Source organism: Vitis riparia, chromosome 8, assembly GCF_004353265.1.
Source record: "Vitis riparia cultivar Riparia Gloire de Montpellier isolate 1030 chromosome 8, EGFV_Vit.rip_1.0, whole genome shotgun sequence".
Classification (NCBI taxonomy): domain Eukaryota; kingdom Viridiplantae; phylum Streptophyta; class Magnoliopsida; order Vitales; family Vitaceae; genus Vitis; species Vitis riparia.
Window position 1 is genome coordinate 20,138,903 of NC_048438.1, and position 27,079 is coordinate 20,165,981.

A 27,079-nucleotide genomic window follows, 5' to 3' on the forward strand; every position below is an offset into this window, starting at 1 on the left:
GATTACACTTCAAGTTCAAAAATTAAAAAGATTAGTTTTACAAATTTAAGATCTTTTCATCTTTTTAACCTATTAATCCTTAAATATTTCAAATAATTGGTATATATATAGAGTAGACTTGGGCTCAAAAAGGTAAAAATAAAAATGGGAAGGTGTTAAATGTCTGCATATGAAGTCAGATATATGCAAAAACTGAATTAAGGAAATTTCTAAAACAACTTCACATCAATATGGATAGGAATCAGCCAATCAGGGAAGAGATTGGCATATAAGGATATATGATAAAAGCACTATACTATTTTATTAAACATGCTAGCCTTTCTAAGGCGCTTTTACAGTAAGCATATAAAGCTCTGCGTGACACTTTTTGATGCGGCATGCGGCACGCGGCAGCTCATCACTCATGAGCCCTTATTTAGGATAATATATAGTTAATTTGGATACACTCAATTTCGAGTATGGTATACAGGCCCCAATGTTTCTCAAACGCCGGTTCTTTCTTATTCTCATTAAACATGGAAAATAGGTAAGTTTGTATAGGTTTTCCAGGCCTCTTGGGAGTTCCTCCCTTCACGTGCCGAAGCAAATTTGTGTTGTAAGTCCTAGCATTCTCGACTGTCGAAGCCAACCCACCAGCCGATGGCCAACCAGTCTCAGCCACAACAATCTCCAAAGAACCCCCACCAGCCTTCTCCAGAGCTGAGTAAGCAGCATCCAGTACTGCATCAAATATGTTTTGGTACCCAAACTGCCCATCATGCACCACTACTCCGGGAGATGTGAAGAGAGCATATTCCAGACTGATGAGATGAGGGCTGCCAATGTAACTGAAATAGGTATACATGTTCAGGAAAAATGGGGCATGGGTGTCCACTAGGAATCGGATGATTGGATTAATGAATGATTCCATATGGGGTTTGAAGGAACCTTTGGATGGAGGGTAGGATTCTCCAAGGATCTCGGTGCTGAAGGGGGTTGAGACCTGGATTTGGGTTCCAAGTCCAGCCTCTGAAATTGCCCGATGAATGTTTTTCATGGCCCCCAGGAGATGATTTGCTTCCCATGCGGGAGGATGTATTTCATTGCCAACAGCTATGTATCGAAAATTGACATTGGCATAGTTTCTAATGTTGTTGTGGACCCAAGAATATGCGTTGGCCATGTTGGTAGCAATGTGGCAAAGATCTTCGTCTGCTACACCAACCATGACCCCGATATTAGAGCCTCTGAGGGCTTGGAGGACATGTGGGAGGGGAGAGTAAATCCGCATTCTTGGGATGTTGTTGTGTTTGTAGAGATGTATAACTTCGTGGGGTGGTGGTAAGTTGTCCCAAAGTAATCCGTAGCAAACTCCAACGTGGGCACCTGCTTTGAAAATGATCACTCTCTGCTAAAAAGATTGATACAGTTTTAAATGAAGATTGCGACAATTTTAATGTCCAATTAACTAACTAAAAAATATGCTGCCCACGTTAAATAATAGAAGCAAAGCGCATACGACATACAATGGGTCCCGGCAAAGTGAATATTTCAAATAAAAAATGAAATAAAAGTCAAACTTTTCGTATGAGGAGCAGCCAGTGATGATTATATCATCAACTTAAATTCCATTTTGTTCTTCAAAGGGAAGAGATGATTTAAAAAATCAGTATCTCTATGCCATTCTTTTATGAAAGAAAGAATTCTAAAATTCAAATGTCCCTTGATTAGGCTTTATGATATCCGACAAAAAGCACTCATAACAAGGGACAAAATGCTCCATATTGAGGAAAAAGAAAAAAAAAAAAGGTAACAATGAAACTCATCATTATATGTAACTCTTAATCTTATCAAATTCTGCACAATACATCATATCACTTCCTGCAAAAACAACATCAATTGGAAGCCCAAAAAAACAACTCCTGTTAGCACTCCAAATAAACTTATCAAACTCGGATCATTGAGAGTAATAGACCAAGCTGCAGATGTTAATACCCAAATCACTAATAAAGGGTTCATTATGAAATACAGGGTTTGCATAGGAATTTGTTGGGATGGATGAGCATCAGTTCCCTGATATTTCTCAACAATTGTTGTTAACCTCCTCCCGACTTTCTATAAAAGGAGGGTTCTACTGTGTCAAATGTGCCTGAAAGTAACAATGTAGCCTATCTATGACACCAATTTATTTAGACGAAACTGTAAAAGTACACAGAAATAAAACTCAGGCATTGCCCAAATATCCCAAAATTTTTTAACAAATCACAAACACATAACCAAAAATATTAATTTCTGTACAAATTACCAACAAATCAAAGAACATTTGTCACTAACAACGACTTCAAACAGATTGTAATCAGATAGCTGCGAATGAAGACAAAACCCAATATCAGAAATAAAACTCAGACATTGCCCAAATATCTCAAAAAAATTTAACAAATCACAAACACATAACTTGAAAATTTTAATTTTTTTACAAATTACAGACAAATCAAAGAACATTTGTCACCAACCATCATGAACCCTTTCCTTGCGTCAAGCCCGATCCATTCCTGAAAAATCCTATAGAAAATCCTATCGTCCTCACCCATCGTCGAGAAACCCTAACAGAAAAATTCTACCGTCTTCGTCTATCATCTTTATTTTAATATGGAATAAGATCGTCGTACAAAACCCTAAAAACCGCCTTCACCCATCATCCTCAAACACAAAAAAACCTAATGCCTGTACTCTTCATTCAACACCCATCAAAAAGGAAAACCCCAACACCCATCAAAAAGCAGAACAATAAAAAAAACACTCACTCTTTAGTTTTTATAGTCGATCGTTGGGCTTTACAATTTCAGCCCAATCGGAGCCCAAAGCCCCCGTAGTAGTGAGCCAGATAATCAGGCCAGGACCACCACGCGCCCCACGCCACCCTGTGTGTGAGGAAAAAATATTCTTGGAAAATTGATGATGACGTGTATGCGAAGATTCCAAGAAGCTTCCATGTTTCTTGGAAAATATTCTCTGCTTCCCGATTTTATTCCTCGTCATCAAAGATTCTTCGCATACAGATTCTTGCAATTTTCATGTTTTGGAAGATCCTACCTTTCAGCTTTTTTCTGAGCCCTTCCAAGAAACGACTTCTTTGACCCTAGGATTGCACCAGTGAGGGCCTCCACAGCCCAAAGTACACAAAACCAAACCCTCTGGATTTCCCATTGCCATCCTTCATGATAACATCAGTGCCAACTTTTCCAAACTCAGAGAGCTTACCTCGAATTGTATCCTCTGTCAAATCTTCACCCAGATTATTCACTTACACATTTGGACACATATAATTTTTCCCTTCAAGACATTTTCTGCAAGTTTGGCAATATACTCTCTTGCAAGGTGGTGGAAGAAAGTTGCTGCTATTAATGCTTGATAAGTTGCTTGACGGGAAAAAATTATATGTGTCTAAATTTGTCAAGAAAGGTGAGAGGAAAGACGTTTCTGCGGAAACAAGGTCATGATACAAGAAATTTGTCAAGAAAAGTGAGAGGATGATAGGTTGAGAGTTTAGGATGATAGGTTCTTTTAAGGATTTTAAAGGATGAAAGATGATGGACTGGGGAGTTGGAGTTTTCCTTTTTGATGGGTGTTGAATGAGGAGTATAGGCGTTAGGATTTTATATTTTTATAATATCTATATTATTTTATTATCAATAATTTTTTTTAATTTTAAATAAAAATATTAAATTATAATTATATTATATACTTTTTTTTTTTTTTTAAGTATATATAAGTTTTTTTTTGTTTTTTTATTGTTATCTTGAAATTTGTATTATTCATTATTTAAATTTTGGTATAAATATATATATAAAATTTGAAACACTTTTAATATTTTGAAAAATTACTTATAATATTGAATTTAAAAAATTAAATGTTAGACAAAATTTAGGAAGCACCTTCAAAAATATGAAAAATAACTTATGGGGTTAAAAATCACTTTTTAATATCATCCGGAGAAAAAATTGATCCATAAATTTTTTTAAAAACTCAGAGAAAACAATTTGACTAAAATCACAGGCATTCATTATCTTTTACTAAAATTTAAAAAAAAAAATTGGATAAATAAAAAAAAAAAAAAACTATTTTAATTGATTTGACAAAGTTAGATTCATCTTTATGTTTTTAATCAATATAAATAAAAACAAAGCGTTAAATTTTGTTTTTAAAATATAAAAGATTCAATAAATATAAAAATAGATTATTATTTTTTGAAGATAGATTTTAAAACGAAAGAAAAAAAATTATCCTTTGAATTAAAATTTATATTCTTTATCTATTGTGGCTGATTTGTAAAGATTTAAAAAATAAATAAAATTAAAATGTTTTAATTGATTTTTAAGATAAAATTTTAGATTAATTTCCTTCAAATTATTATGAAAAAAAATCTATTGTTATACCAAAATTTAATTTCTTTTATTGCTTAATTTATATAAATTTATAATTTATAAAAATTATATAATTTTTTTGAGAAAGAATTGATATGACATATTTTCTAAATAGCGAATATGCAATAGATTATGATGTCATTAAAATAATAGGAAATCTTTTGCAATGTTGGTTTAAATATTTACCTTTTTTCGAAAATGATGATATATAACCACTTTTCAAATTTACGATTTTAATTTGTGTTTAGTATTTTTAAATATATTTTAAAAATAAATTTTATATCTAATGTTTTATTTTTAATTATTCTACATAATTGTATAATTATTTCTTAAAACTGCACAACAAATGGAAACAACTAAAAGATGTTTTTTGAAAATACCATATTTTTTTATTCTTAAGAATAGAAAATAGGAAACAATTTTTTGTTATCAAACGTGTTTTTTTATAGTTTTTGTTCTAAAGAACAAAATTTGAAAAAAAAATTAGTTTTCAAACAAGTTCTAAAAATCTCATTGATGAGGTTGATTTTATCGCAATAATTTATTTTAATATCTTCCTAGTGTTTTTCGAAGGCTATAGAAAGATTAATTAATTATAAAAGACAATGTTGCAACAAATTTTATTTTATTTTACTTTTTTTTGGCTTTTATAAATAAAAATATATTCACTTATCTATTCACTTTAATTAATTTATATATTAATTTATTTATTTATAGGAAAATACAAAATAAGAAACTAAAATGATAAATAATCCTAATGATAGGAAAACAAAGAACAATGTAACACAAACAGACCTTTATACTTAAGCTATATGTGGTCTATATTAAATAATTGAAGATTACTTTTATAATTAATTAATTGATTAATAAATACAATGTCAAATAAATAACAAAATTAATTTTCTTATATTATCACAGTTTGACTTGATGGGAAATCAATGCAAATATAGATGGCTTGGATAACAACAAATGAGCTAACACATTATGGCTAGCAAGGAGAGGAGTGAATCAATCGAGATGACTACTAAGGTTAGTGGTTGTGGTAGGTCTACTCTTATATTTTTATATACAAATCATTTCATACTTAAAATCTTTTAATAAATAATAAAAGAGAAAATAAATAAATTAAGTAAATACTTAAAGTAATAAGTGGATACAAATAAATCAATTTTGATATATATATAACAAAATTAGCAAGATGTATTTACACGTCAAAATTAATCTATCATAAATAAGATTATCTTCTTGTTAATAAAATAATAAATTATAAAATATAACTATTTTTCCTATTAAATAAATTTTTTTGTAAAAAGTGAAAATTCATAAATTATACTCTTTTCTCACTTTTTTTTTTTTTTTAATGCCCAAGGCATTTATCAAATTACCAAATCAGTTTATTTACTATAAGAAATTATTTTCTTTTTCATTTATCTTAAAACAATATAAATTTGCATAATTTGAAATACAATTAGATTTGAACATACTTAAATTGCTTACTAAAGAATTGCAAAAATTATCTCTTTATTTACTTATATATAGAAATGCATATAAATTAACCCATCTTTTTATGTGGAAGTGATTTTGATGAAGAAATTTAGAGTTTATTTGATAATGATTCTAGGAAACGTTTTTAATATTTTTAATACTTGAAAATTTTTATCATTCAAGTGTTAAAAATACTAGAAATGTTTTCTAAAATTACTCTCAAACGTACTTTTAGTTTGACAATGATATTAAGAAGTGTTTCAGACCTTTTTAATATTTAAAATTTTGAATCATTCAAGTATTAGAAATGTTAAAAACATTTTATAAAATCACTATCAAACGCACTTTTAGAACCCATTTGGTGGTGATTATAGAAAATGCTTTTAATATTTCTAATATTTTAAATTTTTTTATTATTTAAGTATTAAAAATGCTAGAAATGCTTTCTAGAATCATTTTCAAACGCATTCTTAGAGTACGTTTGGTAGTGATTTTGAGAAGTGTTTTTAACATTTCTAATACTGAAAAAATAATTTTTTTTAAGTATTAAAAAGACAAAATATTTCTCAAAATCACTATCAAACACACTCTTAGAGTTTGTTTGATACTAATTTGAGGAAGCGTTTTTAACTTTTCTAATATTTGAACATCTTTATCATTCAAGTATTACAAATATTAGAAACATTTCATAAAATCATTACCAAACACACTCTTAGAGTTCATTTGGTAGTCATTCTATGAAGCGCTTTTAATATTTATAATACTTGAAAATTTGTATAATTCAAGTGTTAGAAATGCTAAAAACGCTTTTTAGAATCATTTTCAAATGTACTCTTAGAATCCATTTGATAGTAATTTTAGAAAACGCTTCTACTATTTTTATCACTTAAAACATTTTTTTTTCAAGTATTAAAAATGTTAAAAGCGCATTTTAGAATCATTGTCAAATACCCTCTTAAAGTGCAATTAATAATATTTTTTATTCAAAGTGTTTTTACGTGAAACGTTTTCTTTAAAAGTGTTTTTTAAAAAATCACATAATAAGATTTCTTTTTGGAGTGATTATAGAAAACATTTTTAACATTTCTAATTCTTGAATGATAAAAAAAATTAAATTATTACAAAGATTAAAAGTATTTTTTAGAATCATTATCAAGCGGACTCTAAGAATGCATTTGGTAGTGATTATAGAAAATATTATTAAAAAATTAAATTTATTTTTTAAATGTTAGAAGGGCTAAAACGTTTCCTACCATCACTGTCGAACAAGCTCTAAATGTTTTTCAATAAAAAAATTACAAATGATTTTTCATTATTATAAGTGATGATTTTTCATTATTATAAGTGATCATTTAAATTTTTAAAAGTGTTTCCTAAATTTTATCAAACGTTTCCTAGAGTCATTGCCAAATGAATCCTTAACACCGTGCACAACAAATTTTCGTGCATGCATATTTTAACTCCTTGAAACTTAACATTTACATACATGTTTTAACCTCCAAAGTTAGCATGGGCTGCCACTTTAAATAAATATTTTATTGTCTTAAAGCTCAGACCAGATATGTATTTATATTTTGAAGCTTCACACATACAATTAATTATATCTTGTTCTTAGACCAAAAAATGAAATTTATTCTTGAGCCCATGCAATCAAACATATCATTTATTCCTCACAACTCACAACCAGAGTTATTTGCAAACGTGATCAACCCAAAACTCCACCACTCTCTTATGAGCACAATGCGTGAGAAGAGTATACTGAGAGTGGAGATCAGTTTTCGACGGCTTATGAATTATGGCCTCGTGGTGGGAGCATGAATCGGTCCTTTCTGCGGCGTATTGGAGGAGAAGGGGGGTGGAGGCTATCACGTTCATGGCGGAAGAGATGCAAGCTGGGCCCGATCCGATATGGGCTGATGACTGTGGAACACGGGACAGGGAGGGGGTACTTAATTTCAGCTTTGTGGACGGTGTGGAAGGCTAGCTTGCTAGGCTTGGGTGAAGAGTGATCGTGTGGGTCTGTAGTGGTGTTTTTATGGGCCTGTAAGCGGCTATAAGATGAAGGGCTGGAGCTTCCATGGGTAAAGCTTGAGGATTTCGCAAGGTGTAGCATTTAGATTTGATGAAGGAACTTGTTATGAGGAAACTGCATGATTAATTTTCAAGCCGATTTCATGCCTGTAGTGTCAGTTTGAATACCGGCCAGCCCAAAACCAGACCCATGACCTAGATCAAAGGTTTGACTCAAAGTTGCTACGTTGACACTTAATCTCATAATCCGATTTTTTTAAAGAATAAAATGAACGATAATTTCAAATGAATTTATTAAACTAGAATTAACTATATGGATTTTTTTATAAAAAATAAAAATAATCTCAAATGAATTTATTAAACCAAGATTTGTAAATTTTTTTTTTCAAACCAACCATGTACACAAGTAAAAGCATAATAAATTTATTAATCATCCTACAACCTAAGCTGTTTATACAATTTTTTATCATAATTTCTATGATAAAGTATTTTTAAGTTACAATAATCCATATAACTTGAATTAACATACGTCGGAAAAAAAAATTAATATAAATAAAAACAATTGCTCTAGAACTTCTCTTGATCTTCAAGTGGTTCTTCATAAATTTGCACCTAAAAATTTTAGGAGAAAAATGAATGTGCATTTCCATGTCCAACAGTAAGGTGTCTTGCACCCAAAAGAGTTCAAAATTTTAGGTCAATACGATACAATCCCATGTCAAAATATAAAAATTCATTTACATTATATTACATTAAATAAAACTCAACCATCCAAAATTAAATTAATCTAGATTTTCACATTTTTTTTTTATACAATCACATATACCATAGCAAATATTTTTTACTTTTTTATAAAACAAATAAATCATTTTATTCTCTAATAATACATGCAAACATTCCATTAATGTCATTCAATTAATTGATACAAATTCATCTTCTAAATGCAAATGTTTACACACAATCAAAACAATGCATCATAAAAGGATATGCATTTGTACTCAAATACTTTTCTCATTTGAAGTCTTTGTAGGATAAATTTATCTTTCACGCCAAAGGTCTCACTTGCTTTTTAATTCACCCTTTGAAGTTATTTCATTTCTTTTTTTTCCATCTTTGGGGTTTTTTTTTTTCTCATTTTTAATTCATTCAACCATTTTTTTCCTTACACACAATCGTGGATGCAAAATGAATACGGCAATATAATATACTACCATTATTCAATCCCAACTAAAATAATAAAATTTAATAATATAAAAAGAACATTTTAAACTAATAAAATTTAATAATATAAAAAGAATATTTTAAACATGTAACACCCAAACTTTTTCATAATTTATACATAGAATAAACTTGAAATTTTACAATTTAAACTATCACTATTTCGTTTTCTGTAAATAATTTTCATTGTTTGAACACTAGTGTATATCTAAATAATCGTCCTAAATTTAATTTCATCTTCAAAGAGAATCCAAATAATTCCAATATTTCACACAAATATCTCCCTTTAATTCATATAAACTATGTCATCAACTATTAATTACTACATTTTTCTCCAACATTTCATCCACTAAAATCAATACCAAAAATTCATATATGCATCAAAAAAGATTAACAAAATATTACATAAGTGGATCTAGTTTTAACATCTACAAAAAAGAAAAATATTAAATGAAAATTTTGAGAATGAATTACCTTTACCAAAATGCAAAAATCCAATGCTTGGATTCAAAATCCCACTCCATAACGATGTTCCCCATGTAAAATCGAATGGAATATTCTTCTAAAGTTTCATGCGAAATGAACCGCGTTTGGCTTTACCAGATGGCCAGTAGCAGGCAAACAATAGCATTGCAGCAACAAAGAAGTCATGAAGAAAGAAAATGCAAGAAAATTGAGCCAAGATATGGAATGCAGATGCTGCAATTTTAGCAGAGCTTCATGAGCATTTTCACACTCTAAAATAAGCAAATCCTTTATACAAATGTAAGTACACCATACAAGCAATCTATTTATTGTCTTTTCAAATGCTCCATATATATATAGGCACACAAAATCTAGATTATTTTTAGTACGATGTACACAGGTACATGCATGCATATTCTTAATTATATTCTATTTGATAGTCAATAATGAGTATCTCATCATATTTTGGTAGGGTTTTAAATAGAGTGTTGTAGGAATGGAATAGTTTTTATATGTTCAATTCAATTAAATATTCTATCTTAGGATGGCTGCAGGCAAGTTCCGTGTCATGACGGCTTAGGTTGCATAATTCAAAAACATAATTCTTAGTGGTGTTAGCATGGCTAGATTAGGTTGGTAATTTTAGTCCAAAAACAAAGTTGAAGATAACAAGTTTGTGAAGCAAAGCAAGGTAAGCATGTAATTTGAAGCATCGGTTAAGTAATGACAAATAAAAAAGCAGAATTATGGTTTATGAAGGAGTGTAAAGGTGTTTAAAGATGTTTGAAAGCTCAAATTTAGCAACACTGAGTCCACTTAAAAATAGGAGTAAATGTTGAAGCAGCAAATGATAGTAGAGTAGTAATTACACATACCTTTAAGCAGATGGAAATGGAAGATAACTTTTTAATGGCATTGATAAGTTAGACATCAGCAGATAATTCAAACATTATGCTTCATACCCCAAGGATCAGTTGGATTCATTGTATGGCACACCTCAGTTGGTCTTCTCTAGGCACTTGGGATAGTTTAGCTGCTTCTGTTAGTTTTACCTACCTTCTACATGGTCAAGTTTTGTAGAACTCAGTGGAGTAGAGAGTCTATATAATGCATTTCATCCATTTGTGGAGTCAAAGATTATAGACGAATGCAAACTTTCTAGCCTTGCCTCTCTAGTAATCAAATTTTGCGAAGCACATATGAGGTTGTTTTTCCACCCGAACCTATGAAAGCAACAAAGCTTTTAATAGCAGGGTCAGTTCGAAAATTCTGAAGGGTGATTTTATAGGAAACCGCAAGTCCACGAGAAATGAATTAGTTTCGATATGTGTTTCCTTGGCAATATTGATGTACTAAATAATTTATAAGTTAGGATACGTGTTTGCCTAGCAATACTGATGCAGTGAACAATGTATGGGAACAAAATAGCACATACATTTAAAATGCAAAAGAGGTGTCCTAACATTTGTATGCATGCAAGTGATGGTAGATATCACAATCAATGGTTGCACAAACCATGGATCTAAGAAATTGTTATCAACCTTCACAATCTTGTAAATTGTTTCCACCGCAAGATCTCCCTTGTAGATATTCCTTGAGATCAAAATCACAGAAACTAAATTAGTAAGGCCACAAGAATATATTCTAATATTTGCAGCCACAAAAAGATAAGCAAGATGTCATGGACAACATTTTAATTACCAGTAGTTTAATGAAAGAAATAAATCTGTATGATAAACATGCCTACTATCAAACAAATCAGCCAAGGAGAAAGCCCATCCAGAGTAGCCAAATGAAGTGGGTTAGAAAAGTTAGAAATTTGTTAGAAGAAGAAACCGGTTATTTCCACATGCTTTCGAACTTGGGAGACTGGTACCTATCTTTCTCTCGATAGAATTAACTGCAGAAGCATCATGGCTGTTGATATATTCAAATTCTGCACTCTTTAAAGACTCACAAGTAGACAAGGTCTCATACAAAGAAATTGAACCCAAAAAACATAATTCAAATGCCAGTTTCCTGAAAAACTCTGTAACAAAATAACAAGATCCTTTCTTAGGACTAAATAAATTCATCTCTCCTATTTAGTATTATGACATCTTAATAAAAAATGAGAGAAATATTCCCACATTAAGGCTGTTGAAAACAAACACTGATTAAATCAATCGCCAAATTCACATTTAAGGCAAAATAAGAAAAAGAAAAAACACACTTACTTTATATTATGTAGCTCTGAACTTATTAAACCCCATGGCCCCCCATCATACTATTTCTTAGAAAAACCACAAAAACAATAAGTCAAAAAACAAACAGTTTTGTTAGCACCCTAAACAATCCTATCCCACCATCCTTACATAAACTAGGAGGGTTTTTCTTTTTCTGTATCTGAAACATGTCTATTGATTAAAAAGGACAGAAATCCTTGCACAACATGCAAATCTAACCAAAATCCTAATGTAGTGGATAACAGTAGTATAGCTGGCTCTACCATTGTGCATTAGTGCTTCTTTTTTCCCCCTTCTTTTGTGGTCAATTTGAATATTAATTCATGGGCATAGTTTACATAAGAGGAATCCTGGTGGGAACCTTGTTCAACACTTCTATTCCCTACAGAGTAAGTCACCAAGCTACAATAGAAAATTGAGTTTCAGCTCAACAGACCAAGCTCAATCAAAGCAAAATAAAAATGCAGTCGCATTTTAAGACTGCCCACAACCTCATTGAACCCAACCTCACAATATAACTCATTATTGTAGGAACCACAACTCCTCAGCAAAAAATTATTCACACATATTTTTTGTTGGGATGGATGATCATTAGTGGGAAAAGGAAGCAATAATAACATAACAAATTAATCAAAGAATTCTTGAACAAAACACAAGCTGCCTAAAATACAAATGGCACATGACCAAGTCAATATACAATTCCTGGGCAAGATACCACTTTTTACTTATAAACCATAGTGCAAACCCTACATACATTTTTACTTATTTATTTACAAAAACCTCATAGACAAAATCTTCACAAACCAAACCTTGGTAATCCAAAGGAAAGTGAGAGAAAAAAAATAAGCTCTTCATAGACAAGTTATTTATTTACTTATTTCCAAAAACCTCATAGTAAGGTTTTCACAAATCAAACCTTGGTAACCCAAAGAATAGTAAAAGCTCTTCAATTTGTGAGCTAGACAACTAGATTAGCCATGTTTTTATTTAAAAATTAACAAAATAAAATAAGAATTAAAAAAACTGACCTATTTTAATGTCCTCACTCTGACCCTTTCTTATGAAACCAGAAATCAAAAAAATTGAGTTGAGGCAAATTGATGTCCATGTCATAAAGAAGAGTGCTCAGAGACATAAATGTAACAGCCCCAAAAACATGATATTCAATAGAAAATAAATAAATATGAATTTGTTACCACATAACTACACTTATTCTTATTTCTCACATTAATCCAAAGGTTCCAAATTCCAAAACACACCTAAAAAGCAACAGGGAATTGAATGACACTCAAAAGTCTTGCAGGATAACATTTTCAAAGTTTTACCTCCTGGAAAAATATGTGAATAATCACGATAAAAGAGGGAGTAAAAAAAATTATTTCTATTATAAATGTGCATTCAATTCAATCTTTTGACAGAGGATAAGAAAAGACAAACACATGGATATTGACATCATAAGTAACAACAAACAAGCTATTATAAATGAACACTTATCAAATCAATCTTTCAAATAACAAAAATTAAGTTCAAATACAAAAAAACCTAAATTCCATTTTGTTCTTCAAAGGGAAGAGATGATTTAAAAAATCAATATCTATAATGTCATTCTTTTATGAAAGAAATAATTCTAAGAATCAAATGTCCCTTGATTAGGCTTTACGATATCCAAAAAAAAAAGCATTCAAATACAAAAAAAAACTTAAATTCCATTTTGCTCTTCAAAGGGAAGAGATGATTTAAAAAATCAGTATCTCTATGTCATTCTTTTATGAAAGAAAGAATTCTAAAAATCAAATGTCCCTTGATTAGGCTTTATGATATCCGACAAAAAGCACTCATACAAGGGACAAAATGCTCCATATTGAGGAAAAAGAAGAAAAAAAGGTAACAACGAAACTCATCATTATATGTAACTCTTGATCTTATCAAATTCTGCATAATACATCATATCACTTCCTGCAAAAACAACATCAATTGGAAGCCCAAAAAAACAACTCCTGTTAGCACTCCAAATAAACTTATCCCACCATGCTAATCAAACTCGGATCATTGAGAGTAATAGACCAAGCTGCAGATGTTAATACCCAAATCACTAATAAAGGGTTCATTATGAAATACAGGGTTTGCATAGGAATTTGTTGGGATGGATGATCATCAGTTCCCTGATATTTCTCAACAATTGTTGTTAACCTTCTCCCGACTTTCTATAAAAGGAGGGTTCTACTGTGTCAAATGTGCCTGAAAGAAACAATGTAGCCAATCTATGACACCAATTTATTTAGACGAAACTGTAAAAGTACACAGAAATAAAACTCAGGCATTGCCCAAATATCTCAAAAAATTTTAACAAATCACAAACACATAACTTGAAAATTTTGATTTTTTTACAAATTACAGACAAATCAAAGAACATTTGTCACCGACTCACCAACCATCATGAACCCTTTCCTTGCGTCAAGCCCGATCCATTCCTGAAAAATCCTAAAGCATGCCCAAAAAATTCCTATAGAAAATCCTATCGTCCTCACCCATCGTCGAGAAACCCTAACAGAAAAATTCTACCGTCTTCGTCAATCATCTTTATGTTAATATGGAATAAGATCGTCGTACAAAACCCTAAAAACCGCCTTCACCCATCATCCTCAAACACAAAAAAACCTAATGCCTGTACTCTTCATTCAACACCCATCAAAAAGCAAAACAATAAAAAAACCTCACTCTTTAGTTTTTATAGTCGATCGTTGGGCTTTACAATTTCAGCCCAATCGGAGCCCCAAGCCCCCGTAGTAGTGAGCCAGATAATCAGGCCAGGACCACCACGCGCCCCACGCCACCCTGTGTGTGAGGAAAAAATATTCTTGGAAAATTGATGATGACGTGTATGCGAAGATTCCAAGAAGCTTCCATGTTTCATGGAAAATATTCTCTGCTTCCCGATTTTGTTCCTCGTCATCAAAGATTCTTCGCATACAGATTCTTGCAATTTTCATGTTTTAGAAGATCCTGCCTTTCAGCTTTTTTCTGAGCCCTTCCAAGAAACGACTTCTTTGACCCTAGGATTGCACCAGTGAGGGCCTCCACAGCCTTCTTAGCCTCATCTGGCAACTCAAAGTACACAAAACCAAACCCTCTGGATTTCCCATTGCCATCCTTCATGATAACATCAGTGCCAACTTTTCCAAACTCAGAGAGCTTACCTCGAATTGTATCCTCTGTCAAATCTTCACCCAGATTATTCACTTACACATTTGGACACATATAATTTTTCCCTTCAAGACATTTTCTGCAAGTTTGGCAATATACTCTCTTGCAAGGTGGTGGAAGAAAGCTGCTGCTATTAATGCTTGATAAGTTGCTTGACGGGAAAAAATTATACGTGTCTAAATTTGTCAAGAAAGGTGAGAGGAAAGACGTTTCTGCAGTGTCCAAATTTGTCAAGAAAAGTGAGAGGATGATAGGTTGAGAGTTTAGGATGATAGGTTCTTTAAGGATTTTAAAGGATGAAAGATGATGGAGTTTGTCAAGAAAAGTGAGAGGATGATAGGTTCTTTTAAGGATTTTAAAGGGTGAAAGATGATGGACTGGGGAGTTGGACTTGATATCGAGCATAATCCTTATTTAATATTTTTATAATATCTATATTATTTTATTATCAATAATTTTTTAAAATTTTAAATAAAAATATCAAATTATAATTATATTATATACTTTTTTTTTAAAGTATATATTAGTTTTTTTTTGTTTTTTTATTGTAATCTTGAAATTTTGTATTATTTATTATTTAAATTTTTGTATAAATATATATAAAAAAAATATAAATAAATGTTGAATCTTACGACCCAAAAAACTGTAGACCAACTCAATCAACTCGAGTTGAGCCCAAATTTAGAAAAATAAGGTTAGATTGAACTTAAATTAAGTAACTCAGATTAGAGATCAAATTGGGTTGAATTTGAGTTAACTACTTTTTATTCGGAGTAGACAAACTTGGTTAGTTATCAACTTAACCAATCTACCTAAATTGAATAAAAGGATCACATAAAAAAATAACTTCTATAAAAAACACTTTTAACAAACAAGATTTTAACAATGTTACCATAAACCATTTCTTTATATATTAAATTATTTTTAAAATTAAATTTAAAATGAAAATATTATATTTTTATTTTATTTAAAAATAATTTTATTAAATAAACTTTAAAATTAATATATATATATATATATATATATATATATATATATATATATATATATATATATATATATATATATATATATATATATATATATATATATATATTCATCTTAATATTTAGAGGGTATTTGTTTTTTTTGACTTTTTGCTGAAAACAATTTGTTTTCAGAATTTAAGTTGTTTGTTTTTCTACTTTTTCATGACTTATTATAATTTTTTTACTAAATAGAAAAAGTCAAAATATTCTAAATAGAAAAAATAACATATTGATTCTTCTTTATTTTTTAATACTTGATAGAAATAAAATACTACAAAAACAAACAACCTAATATTTAACAATATTAAACATTGAAGTTCTATTTAGAATTAAGTAAAAAAAAAACAAACATCATCTTAATCATTCTATTACCAATTGCAAACCAAAATAAAAAAATTAAATTTCTTATTTTTAAAATTAATATAAATTATTTTTTAACATAAAATTCAAGATTAAGACAAACAATTTTTATCTTTATTCAATTTAAGATAAAATAATATTTGTTTTCATACTCAAAATTTTTATTTCTTAATTATAAATAGTAAAAGTGGTTACATATCAAATAATAGTTTGAAAAATAAAATAACTATAACAAATTTCAAAATCGTAAATCTGAAAAGTGGTTACATATCATCATTTTCGAAAAAAGGTAAATATTTAAACCAACATTGCAAAAGATTTCCTATTCTTTTAATGACATCATAATTTACTGCATATTCGTTATTTAGAAAATATGTCATATCAATTCTTTCTCAAAAAAATTATATAATTTTTATAAATTATAAATTTATGTAAATTAAGCAATAAAAGAAATTAAATTTTGGTATAACAATAAAAGAAATTAAATTTTGGTATAACAATAGATTTTTTTTCATAATAATTTGAAGGAAATTAATCTAAAATTTTATCTTAAAAATCAATTAAAACATTTTAATTTTATTTATTTTTTAAAATCTTTACAAATCTGCCACAATAGATAAAGAATATAAATTTTAATTCAAAGGATAATTTTTTTTCTTTCATTTTAAAATCTATCTTCAAAAAATAATAATCTATTTTTATATTTATTGAATCTTTTATATTTTGAAAACAAAATTTAACGCTTTGTTTTTATTTATATTGATTAAAAACAAAAAGATAAATCTTTGTCAAATCAATTAAAATAGTTTATTTTTTATTTATCCAATTTTTTTAATTTTTGTAAAAGATAATGAATGCCTTTTGATGGTGATTTTAGTCAAATTGTTTTCTCTAAAAGTTTTTTAAAAAAAATCACGGATCAATTTTTTCTCCGGATAATATTAAAAAGTGATTTTCAACCCCATAAGTTATTTTTCATATTTTTGAAGGTGCTTCCTAATTTTTGTCTAACATTTAATTTTTTAAATTCAATATTACAAGTAATTTTTCAAAATTTTAAAAGTGTATCTATGGACTTTGCATTTCTTCTCATATGTCTCCAGAAGAGCTAGTTTTTTTTATTTGAAAAAGATTTATTTTTTTAGAAAATGACTTGCAGTCGCCACTTATTTTTATTTTATTTTTAAAGGGTAAACAAAATAAAAAAGAAAACCCTAAGTGTAACTCCTTATTTTGGAAAATATGATATTTGAAAAACCAAATACAAGTTCAGGGGTTAAGTTACATATTAGGAAGATACGATAAAGACTGTAGCACCCTACTAAGTCCCTAAAAACGGTTTTCTACTAATGAGATGAAGCAATTATGACAATTAATAAGAAGATCAATGGATATCAACATGATCACATACTGAAAGTCAAAACATACATGAAGGATGGTCAGAGTGAGAGAGAATACGTACATTGGCAGCAAATGACAATGCGCTATCAGAAAATGGGGTTAGTGCACAAGTATGAGCATAAAATATGTTACACATGCCACTAAACAGAGTGAAAAATCATCAGATATCATAATTCAATCAAATTTATTTTTAGAGGAAACATTCACTAATGTTAAGCTCCCACCAAAGCCCAATTTATTTTTCCATGAATTAATTCTGTAAATTTTATCATTTGAAATTACAAAATTGAATTAATGCTTATGTTAAAACATTTTAAAAATCATGAAATTCATGAAAATTACTTGTCAGAAGAGAAAATGACAGCAAATTTGATTGAAAATGAGATTTTTGGTAACCTAAAACTCTAAGGAATGAAAATTTGAAGAAATGAGTTATTTGCAAAACCAGAATTAGAAAAATATTCACAAAATGGGGGTGGAGAAAATTATTTTCAAAATCAGAGATGATGAAAAGGCAAACGACACATGGCTCAAAAGTTGCATGTCAAAGGTGGCCATGCAAACCTCCACATGCAGAGGTGGGCCCAAGGTAGAATGATTGGTTTCAGATGACTGAAGGATTGAATAGGGGAAGCAGACCCAGAAACAACAGCACAACACTCGTTCCAATCCGCGTTGAATTGTTGAGGCCAATCCTGATGCTTGCACCTTGTCTTTGTCTTTGCTATCCATTCAAGTGAGAGAGCTTTTGGATGGCATCTTTATGGATGTTCTGCAAATCACAGCGTCTTTCTGACATTTCTCAAACGTTTGGCAACCTTTTTTAAGAATAAATTTATTTTTTACAAAAAAAAAAAGTAAAAAAAAAAAACATACTTTAACTTTATAACTAAAAAAATTATTATCTATTTTTTGTTTTTAAAAATATAAAATATGGTATTTTGAGAAATATCTTTTAATTATTTTTATTTTTTAAAAATAATCATATAAATACGTAAAATAATTAAAATAAAGTACTAATTAAGTATAAAAATATATTTTTAAATCATATTTGAAAATATTAAAAAATAGGTTAAAAATATTTGAGATTACTAACAAGTTTTTGTTTTATAAAATATTATATAACAATTTTTAAAAGTTATTTTTAGAAATAAATATCAAATATGGTCTAAATTCTTTTAAGTAATTAGAATTTGTTGCACGTACGACCTACCTACCACACAAAACTTGATATTAAAAATAAAAATAGCACTTAAGCATGACTCGACAAAAAAATCAACACTTGCAAGAAAGCTACGTAGTAGACAAGTTAAAAGCATGACTCGACCCACCAGCCTTCTCCAGAGCTGAGTAAGCAGCATCCAGTACTGCATCGAACATGTTTTGGTACCCAAACTGCCCATCATGCACCACTACTCCGGGAGATGTGAAGAGAGCATATTCCAGACTGATGAGATGAGGGCTGCCAATGTAACTGAAATAGGTATACATGTTCAGGAAAAATGGGGCATGGGTGTCCACTAGGAATCGGATGATTGGATTAATGAATGATTCCATATGGGGTTTGAAGGAACCTTTGGATGGAGGGTAGGATTCTCCAAGGATCTCGGTGCTGAAGGGGGTTGAGACCTTGATTTGGTTGCCAAGTCCAGCCTCTGAAATTGCCCGATGAATGTTTTTCATGGCCCCCAGGAGATGATTTGCTTCCCATGCGGGAGGATGTATTTCATTGCCAACAGCTATGAATCGAAAATTGACTTTGGCATAGTTTCTAATGTTGTTGTGGACCCAAGAATATGCGTTGGCCATGTTGGTAGCAATGTGGATAAGATCTTCGTTTGCTACACCAACCATGACCTCGATATTAGAGCCTCTGAGGGCTTGGAGGACATGTGGGAGGGGAGAGTAAATCCGCATTCTTGGGATGTTGTTGTGTTTGTAGAGATGTATAACTTCGTGGGGTGGTGGTAAGTTGTCCCCCAGTAATCCGTAGCAAACTCCAACGTGGGCACCTGCTTTGAAAATGATCAGTCTCTGCTAAAAAGATTGATACAGTTTTAAATGAAGATTGGGACAATTTTAATGTTCAATTAACTAACTAAAAAATATGCTGCCCACGTTAAATAATAGAAGCAAAGCACATACGACATACAATGGGTCCCGCCAAAGTGAATATTTCAAATAAAAAATGAAATAAAAGTCAAACTTTTCGTATAAGGCAGTCCGCCACAAATGGTATGTCAGACACAGAAGCAGTTGCAGCAGAAAATTAAAAGATGGAAGTGATCAGGTTGTACCAAAAGTGCCTTTGGAGCCTTCCTTCACAGCAACCGTTCTTTTCATTTCCACAGCAGAAGCTTCCCACGGCAGTGACTTCTTTTAGTTTTCCCCTTGAGCCTTCAGAAGCCAAAAGCTTCTCGGTTCTCCCACAATACACCTTCCCAGCTGCCGAACCACTCCTCTTACCTATTTCTTTTCGTCCCTTCTCTCCTTTTATAGCTTCCCATTCCAGGACCCAGCTTAATTCCGACGCAGGAATCCTCATTGCAATCGACATGTATCATGTGTGTAGAATTCCCAAACAGCAGCCGCCGCGTAATCCCCAGATTTAACCCATGCTGCTCGTGATCAGAATAATATTTGTGAGTCTTGGAATCCCATGCCTGAGCAGAAGCATTGGATTTTGAAGCAAATTAAAGCTTCAAGAACAAGCAGTCAAGATATTCAGAGCAACCTCCATTACAGAAGTGGCTTCTTTTGTCAGAGTTGTGCATGTTACCTCATAGGTATTAGGTACGACGCATGTCTCCCAAACAGTTGGTATGATCATAAGACACAAGTCACACTTTCCATTGGTCAAAATTCTATTATATCCACCCAAGAATCAATTGCAAAATGTCATGTTCAATAGTTTAATTATGCCATGCTTGGTTGCAGCGATATATATGTGAAAACAGTTTTTTTTCTATTTTTTCTTTCTGCGTGTTTTTAGAAAATTCTTATTAAAAATAAATTTAAAACTTCAAGAATAGGATGCTTCTTTTTTATAAAAAAACTATTTTCAAAAGTCAAAACTAAATGAAATCATAAAAAATACGTAAAAACATTAAGTTATCTTTGGTAACTATTTTTTTAAAACAACTCTAAAAAATAGTTTTAATTTGAGAATAATTTTTTTAAATTGATATTTGATTTTTGTAGAATAAAATTTTATTTGAAAACTTAAAATATTTTTAATTTGTTTTAATATTTTTAAATATATTTTTAAAATAAATTTTATATATAATGTTTTATTTTTAATTATTCTACATGATTGTATAATTATTTCTTAAAACAACACAACAAATGAAAACAATTAAAAGATGTTTTTTGAAAATATTATATTTTTTATTCTTAAGAATAGAAAATAGAAAACAGAAAACAGAAAATAATTTTTAGTTATCAAACGTGTTTTTTACGTTTTTTGTTCTAAAGAACATAAAAATATTCTAAAAAATAATTTTCAAACAAGTTCTAAAAGTCTCGTTTAAAAGACGAGGCTGGTTTTATCACAATAATTTATTTTAATATCATCCTAAGTGTTTTTCAAAGTCAGATAGAAAGATTAATTAATTATAAAAGACGATGTTGCAACAAATTTTAAAAAAAATTAATTTTTTTTTTTGCTTTTATAAATAAAAATATATTCACTTATATATTTATTTTAATTAATTTATATACTTATTTATAGGAAAATACAAAATAAGAAACTAAAATAATAAATAATCCTAATGATAGGAAAATAAAGAACAATGTAACATGGATAGACCTTTAAACTTAAGCTATATGTGGTCTATATTAAATAATTGAAGATAACTTTCATAATTAATTAATTGATTAATAAATACAATGTCAAATAAATAACAAAATTAATTTTCTTAGATTATCACATTTTGACTTGATGGGAAATCAATGCAAATATAGATGGCTTGGATAACAACAAATGAGCTAACACAAGATGGCTAGCAAGGGAGGAGTGAATCGATCGAGATGACTACTAGGGTTAGTGGTTGTGGTAGATCTACTTTTATATTTTTATATACAAATCATTTAATACTTAAAATGTTTGAATAAATAAATAAAAGAGAAAGTAAATAAATTAAGTAAATACTTAAAGTAATAAGTGGATGCAAATAAATCAATTTTGATATATATATATATATATATATATATATATATATATATATATATATATATATATATATATATATATATATAAATTATTGTATTTATACGTCAAAATTAATCTATCATAAATAAGATTATCTTCTTGTTAATAAAATAATAAATTATAAAGTATAACGATTTTTCCTATTAAAATAATTTTTTATGTAAAAAGTGAAAATTCATAAATTATACTCTTTTCTCACTTTTTTTATTTTTTTATTTTTATGCCCAAGGCATTTATCAAATTACCAAATCAGTTTATTTACTATAAGAAATTATTTTCTTTTTCATTTGTCTTAAAACAATATAAATTTGCATAATTTGAAATACAATTAGATTTGAACATACTTAAATTGCCTACTAAAAGAATTGCAAAAATTATCTCTTTATTTACTTATATATAGAAATGCATATAAATTAATCCATCTTTTTATGTGGGAGTGTGTAGACCCTCAATTTTATCCCTTTAACATATGTCTTTAAAATTCGTTTTCAATGCTGCACAATAGTTCCTTGGTGGCCCATGGCTACTCATACCACTTACCTTTTTTTGAGTCACCTCGGAGACTTTGGTTGAGGGATTATTTGATCCCTTATTGTGACCCTTGGCAGCCCTAACTTAGACTTAGACTTTTCTTGTTTTTTTTTTTTTAAGATAGCTTTTAGATACACTTGGCCCATTAGGTACCACCCTAGGCCCACTTAGTCTCATCATAGGCCCGTTTAGGCACACTTGGCGCATTTGGACATTTTTAGTGTAACTTGTATGACTTGCATGGTTACATGGCTTTTGGGCTCGACTTTTGTTTATTGGTTTATTTTTTTTTATTTTTAGTTTTAGTTTTATGATTATCATTCACTTTTTATTGATTATCTTCCTCTTTATATTATTTTCCTTAACTTATTTATTTATTTTTTATTTATTTTTATTTATTTATTTATTTATTTTTTTACCGTTTCCTAATTTATTTACTTGCTTATCTATTCATTCAATTTATTTAACTTCAAGAATTTCATGTTTTTGTAAGGAAACTTACCATTGGAGTCTTGAGGGATGATATATATATATATATATATATATATATGTGAGAAAAGGAAAAGAAGTGGGTGGGGGTGGGGGGGAGCAGCACGTATTGGAGTTTGGTAGGGAGAAGAAGGAAGATAGCAGGAAAGGAGATTTTTTTTTTTGAAGAAAACTTTCAGGACGTATTGGAGGATTGGAGGAAAAAAGGAGAAAGAAGGGGTGAACAAGCAACAAAAGGCTCTGAGGATTTTTGGGGGGAGAAGAACAGAGGAAACGGAGAAGAGCAATTGCAACCAAGGCTATCCAGGTATGTTTTTCGTTACTCTCGGAATTTTACCCATGTTCGATTTTCCGGCGTGATCGTTTCTGAATATTCATTGTATTGTTGATTTGGTGTGGACGGAAAGGGCCACGATTTGTTTTGTTGAGATCGGTTGCTTGCTTGTTTGCCTCGTTCTGATTTTAGGCGTCATTGATGTCTTCGAAAGTATATGCTCTATGCCTGAATGTGATCATGTTTTGTCATTTTTTTTGTTGAAATCCTATTCTGCTTTATTCCCACTGTTATCAACCCATGGATTAAAATTTGAAGTGGGGAGGTTATTTATGTCTACTAATCAATGCCTCCTATTTCCTTCCTTTCCCGAGTTTTGCTGTGTTTTATTTTATTTGTTCTATGTTCCTCTTCCCGCATGGCACTCGAATCCTTGCCTTTGTATTTGGGTTACATTGAAGGCTGTCCAGAAGAACCGGTATGAGAGGTGAGCTTAATGGAGCCAGGTCTTCCGGCGAATTTGGAAATGATAGCAAACATGGCGGAGGAGTTTTGCACCTGTTTATCACAGAATCGAGAGGACCTCTGCTTACTATCTCTGGGAGAATCAGGGGTTAAATTTGAGAAGAAGACATAGGAGGACGATTGGACGGGAGAATCAGTGACGAGCAATGTGTCTAGCTTCGTATTCTCTGCATGAAAGTTTCAATTCGTCTGTATATGGTGCTGTTCTGAAATATGGGTTCAAGCAGGAAGTGATTTAGTTTTCATGTGGCAGGATTGGATGGCTTGGCTGCTTGCTACTGGATGTTTTTCTTCAATTCGTGAGCAAGGCTTGGCGTGTCAAATTATAACAGTCGGTGCATATGTTGAGGTGGGAAGCTTTACTTTTGTTCAGGAGCTGTTTGATAAAATACCCCACAAGTTACAGCATATAACTTGAATGTACTAAAGTCCTCTGCCTGCGAATTTTTGTCAGTTTTATCTGGGAACTTCTTGAAACCTGCACAGAATGGTGATAATTTGTGCATTACAGAATTTTGTGATGTGCAATAGAATTATTAATCGAGCTGTGAATGTGACCCCTGATGATTGACTGTCACATGGACTAGCCCAGCAGTTTGCTTCCTTTGATAACTTGATCCAGCTGGCTAAGACTGAGATACAAACTCCATCTTCCCAAGGAGTCTTTGAAGGTTTATTGCTTTGTCCTAGATTATGGAGAAGAGGATATTGAGTGAGGACGCTGCCATAGTTGGGATTGAGATTGGTTTTCATTACAATCCATCCCATGAAATGAATGCTCTGATACAGGCTACAAATTGAGAAGACCAATTTCCGATGTTGATTTTGAAGATGGACAGAGAAAGGAACCAATTTCTTTAAGGAATATTTGTTGTGTCTCTCGGGTTCTTAGGTAGTGATTTATGTTGCACATCAAGTAGAGTTCTTATCTTTGCTGATTCCATACTGGTCATAAAAGATGTAGCCTTTTGTTCAGAGCAAGAACCCATGTTATCCTTTGCTTCAGAATTACTAGATCATGTGGGCTTTCAAGAGAACGAAATTGTGCCAATATCGAAAATTCCAGCTGCTACTTTGTGCCTCGGAAATCAGCTTGCAAGGTGGTGATCATCATAGCTGTGTCAACCATGCTAAAAATGCTTATTAGCATAAATACCGAGGACATCCCACCAAACTGCTTTGATCAATTCAATGTAGAAATGAATGAGAAACATAATGTGAATTTTCTGTAGCTTGATGGTCTAGTGCAGGGAAGAAAGTTGTCTCTTGCCAGTTTGTAGCTTATCAAACGGGAATAAGATCGTCGTACAAAACCCTAAAAACCGCCTTCACCCATCATCCTCAAACACAAAAAAAAACCTAATGCCTGTACTCTTCATTCAACACCCTTCAAAAAGGAAAACCCCAACACCCCACTCCATCATCTTTCATCCTCCAAAATCCCAACCCATTACCCTAAACTCTGAATTTATACTCTGTTCTACGCGGAACGGACGTGTATAGCCCACATGCAAAAGATGAAAAAAACTCACTCTTTAGTTTTTATAGTCGATCGTTGGGCTTTACAATTTCAGCCCAATCGGAGCCCAAATCCCCCGTAGTAGTGAGCCAGATAATCAGGCCAGGACCACTACGCGCCCCACGCCACCCTGTGTGTGAGGAAAAAATATTCTTGGAAAATTGATGATGACGTGTATGCGAAGATTCCAAGAAGCTTCCATGTTTCTTGGAAAATATTCTCTGCTTCCCGATTTTGTTCCTCGCCATCAAAGATTCTTCGCATACAGATTCTTGTAATTTTCATGTTTTAGAAGATCCTGCCTTTCAGCTTTTTTCTGAGCCCTTCCAAGAAACGACTTCTTTGACCCTAGGATTGCACCAGTGAGGGCCTCCACAGCCTTCTTAGCCTCATCTGGCAACTCAAAGTACACAAAACCAAACCCTCTGGATTTCCCATTGCCATCCTTCATGATAACATCAGTGCCAACTTTTCCAAACTCAGAGAGCTTACCTCGAATTGTATCCTCTGTCAAATCTTCACCCAGATTATTCACTTACACATTTGGACACATATAATTTTTCTCTTCAAGACATTTTCTGCAAGTTTGGCAATATACTCTCTTGCAAGGTGGTGGAAGAAAGCTGCTGCTATTAATGCTTGATAAGTTGCTTGACGGGAAAAAATTATATGTGTCTAAATTTGTCAAGAAAGGTGAGAGGAAAGACGTTTCTGCGGAAACAAGGTCATGATACAAGAAATTTGTCAAGAAAAGTGAGAGGATGATAGGTTCTTTTAAAGATTTTAAAGGATGAAAGATGATGGAGTTCGTCAAGAAAAGTGAGAGGATGATAGGTTCTTTAAGGATTTTAAAGGATGAAAGATGATGGACTGGGGAGTTGGAGTTTTCCTTTTTGATGGGTGTTGAATGAGGAGTATAGGCGTTAGGATTTAATATTTTTATAATATCTATATTATTTTATTATCAATATATTTTTTTTTAATTTTAAATAACAATATCAAATTATAATTTTATTATATATATATATGAGCTAATTTTTATTTTTTATTGTTATCTTAAAATTTTATATTATTTATTATTTAAATTTTGATATAAATATATAGAAAAAAAAAAGTTTTTTGAAAAATGAATTTTGACTCTTACAACCTAAAGAACTGTAGTCCAACCCAATCAACTTGAGTTTAACTCGATCAACCTGAGTTGAATTAAATTTAAAAAAATGAGGTTGGATTGAGGTTAAGTTAAATAGCTCAAATTAGAGACCAAATTAACTTAAGTTAAGTTAAGTTAAGTTTAGTTTGGATTAGGTAAACTTGGGTTAATCAACAACTTAACCAATCTTCCTAAGTTGAATAAAAGGATTACTTAAAGAAATAACTTCTATCAAAAACACTGTCAACAATGTTACCATAAACAATTTCTTTACATATTAAATTATTTTTAAAATAAAAATATTTTATTTTTATTTTTATTTAAAAATAATTTTATTAAATAAACTTTAAAATGTATGTATATATATATATCTTAATATTTAGAGGGTGTTTGTTTTTATTTTTATTTTTATTTTTATTTAAAAATAATTTTATTAAATAAACTTTAAAATATATATATATATATATATATATATATATATATATATATAGAGGGTGTTTGTTTTTTTGGCATTTTGTTGAAAGCAATTTGTTTTCAAAATTTAGGTTGTTTGTTTTT

The 27,079-nt window shown here is 30.5% G+C and overlaps 1 protein-coding gene and 2 long non-coding RNA genes across 5 annotated transcripts; 1 reads left to right on the top strand and 2 right to left on the bottom strand.

The window, feature by feature from the left end:
* Window positions 1-391: 391 nt before the first annotated feature.
* Window positions 392-19,827, bottom strand: LOC117920093 (glucan endo-1,3-beta-glucosidase, basic isoform-like). The gene is made up of 2 exons (XM_034837449.1): window positions 19,156-19,827; window positions 392-688 (listed from the first exon to the last, which is right to left on the bottom strand). Exons 1-2 carry the CDS (start codon window positions 19,735-19,737, stop codon window positions 416-418), a joined length of 855 nt encoding a protein of 284 aa, XP_034693340.1. The 5' UTR covers window positions 19,738-19,827; the 3' UTR covers window positions 392-415.
* LOC117920094 lies at window positions 8,319-15,194 on the bottom strand. 3 transcript variants are annotated; one of them, XR_004652188.1, is made up of 4 exons: window positions 14,256-15,194; window positions 11,144-14,065; window positions 9,612-10,825; window positions 8,319-8,531 (listed from the first exon to the last, which is right to left on the bottom strand). It is a non-coding gene; the product is annotated as an uncharacterized LOC117920094 (long non-coding RNA). The 3 variants fall into 3 exon arrangements; XR_004652186.1 differs by having other exon boundaries at window positions 9,612-14,065; XR_004652187.1 differs by having other exon boundaries at window positions 8,321-8,531; window positions 9,612-11,195; window positions 14,260-14,926.
* A 3,355-nt stretch (window positions 19,828-23,182) lies between the features above and the next one.
* LOC117920971 lies at window positions 23,183-25,103 on the top strand. Its single transcript, XR_004652281.1, has 2 exons — window positions 23,183-23,357; window positions 24,103-25,103. It is a non-coding gene; the product is annotated as an uncharacterized LOC117920971 (long non-coding RNA).
* The last annotated feature ends 1,976 nt before the right edge of the window (window positions 25,104-27,079 follow it).